We start from the raw sequence: 1,829 nt of genomic DNA, 5'->3' as shown, positions 1-1,829 counted from the left end.
GGCTCTGCTCCCAGGGAACAGAGACAGGAGGAGAGGGAACGGCCTCCAGCTGGGCCAGGGGAGGGGCAGGGGGGACAGCAGGAGGAATTTGTCCCTGGAAAGGGTGGTCAGGCACTGGCAGGGGCTGCCCAGGGAGGTTTGGAGTGCCCAGCCCTGGAGGTGTCCCAGGCAGGCCTGGAGTGGCACTCAGTGCTCTGGGCTGGGGACATTTTCCAGCCATGGAAACCCCAGGGAGCCACCGGGGAGGGGGGGGGAATATTCCCATCTGGGATATTCCCTGGAACATCCCGTCACCCCAGGGGCTCCTCTGCACAGTTCCAGTCCCAGAGGGACCCCCCTGCCTGGAGCCACTGACGGGATTTGGAGTTTTGCCCGAAATCCCGGGAAACACAAAGCCAGGGGAGCCCGTGCCACACTCAGAAATCATGGAATCACTAAGGCTGGAAAAGGACTCCGGGATCACCAGGCCTGGCCTTTGGTCACCCCTTCCCGGTGCATTCCCAGCTTTCCTGGGGCTGGGCTTTGGAAAGGGGCTCGGGTGGGAATTCTGCTGCCAGTTCCCTGGACTTGGCTCAGTTGGTTAGGAAAGAAGGTGAATGTTGGTGGGTTGGGGCTTAAAAATGAGAGTTTATCCTTTCCTTTCCTTTTCCTTTTCCTTTCCTTTCCCCCTGAGATTGCTGAGGTTGGAAAAGCCCTCAGGGAAGGAGAAATTTCTCCCCCTGAGGGAATGAAAGGTTGAGCCAGGAGCCCGGCAGGATTTTCCCAGCGGAGATGGAATTTTTTTTCCCTGAAAACTGAGTGCAGAAACCACGGAATTCTCACCTGTTTTTTTTTTAATCAATTCCCTCCCCCCCAGGGAATTGCTGTTCCCACCCCGCAGACTCCGCTCTGCCACATCCCAGCCAGGGATCCCATTCCCAGGGGAAACCCTGGAGCAAGGGGGACGTTCACCCGGCCAAGGAGCCTCTGGAATTTCTCCCTGGAATGGGAATCCCGGGATAAAGGCGGAGGAAAAGCTCCCTCACCTCGTCGAAGAGCGCCTCGTCCTCGCAGTTCTCCAGCACGCGGGTGTAGAAGGAGAGCCCTGCGGGGGGGGAAGGGAGAGCAGGAAAAACACGTGGATTCCGGGAACGGGCGGGAGAAACACCGGGAAGGGAGCAGGGAGAGCCCGGGGTTGGGAATTGCGGCCCGTGGGAGGATGGGAAAAAGTGGAAGTGCGGGAATGGCGGGGGAATGGGGGATACGGGGGGGTCGCGTGCTCTGCCCATTCCAGGGGATCAATCCAGGTCCAGCTCCCACCCCCCGGCACCAAAAGCCTCATTAACCTGCCCAGAGGGCTCATTAAGGTTCGCCCCGAAGGGTAATTAAGGTTTGTCCTGCAGGGTGTTAATTGGGGGGTAAATCCTCTCCTGGGGGGATTCTGGAGAGAGTTTGGGTTGAACGGGAGTTCCCGGAGCTTTGGGATGCAGGAATGCACAGCCCGGCAGGTGATTCCCACCGCCAGGGTGAGATTTTGGGAGTGGATACCCCCAGGGAAGCATCCCGGCTCCAGCAGAGAGCAGAGGATCCATCGGCAGCATCGGGAATGGGTGGGGTGGGAAGGGATTTTCAGGATCATCCCATTCCACGTTCAGGGACAATTCCCGCTATCCCAGGGGATCCAACCCGGCCTGGGACACTGCAGGGATCATCCAGGGGCAGCCACAGCTTCCCTGGGAATTCCAGCCCAGCCGGGAATCCCTTCCCAATCTCCCCTTTCCCAGTGGGAAGCCATTCCCTGTGTCCTTCCAGGCATTGCAGGCCCTGATCCCAAATCCCTCTCCAGCTCT

General features: G+C 59.2%; 1 protein-coding gene across 1 annotated transcript in view; it reads right to left on the bottom strand.

Annotated features, from left to right (window-relative positions):
• LOC114072361 (otoferlin-like) overlaps positions 1-1,829 on the bottom strand; it is a gene marked incomplete at its 3' end in the record, with an annotated part of 18,906 nt that overhangs the window by 12,898 nt on the left and 4,179 nt on the right. The window contains exon 2 of the mRNA XM_027910265.1: positions 1,026-1,084. Coding sequence (XP_027766066.1) covers positions 1,026-1,084 — 59 coding nt within the window. The remainder of the gene's footprint in view (positions 1-1,025; positions 1,085-1,829) is intronic.

This window comes from Empidonax traillii, unplaced genomic scaffold (assembly GCF_003031625.1).
Source record: "Empidonax traillii isolate 1590-97213 ecotype Southwest subspecies unplaced genomic scaffold, ASM303162v1 scaffold3064:size33146, whole genome shotgun sequence".
In the NCBI taxonomy this organism is placed as follows: Eukaryota; Metazoa; Chordata; class Aves; order Passeriformes; family Tyrannidae; genus Empidonax; species Empidonax traillii.
This window is presented reverse-complemented; position numbering and strand designations above follow the sequence as displayed.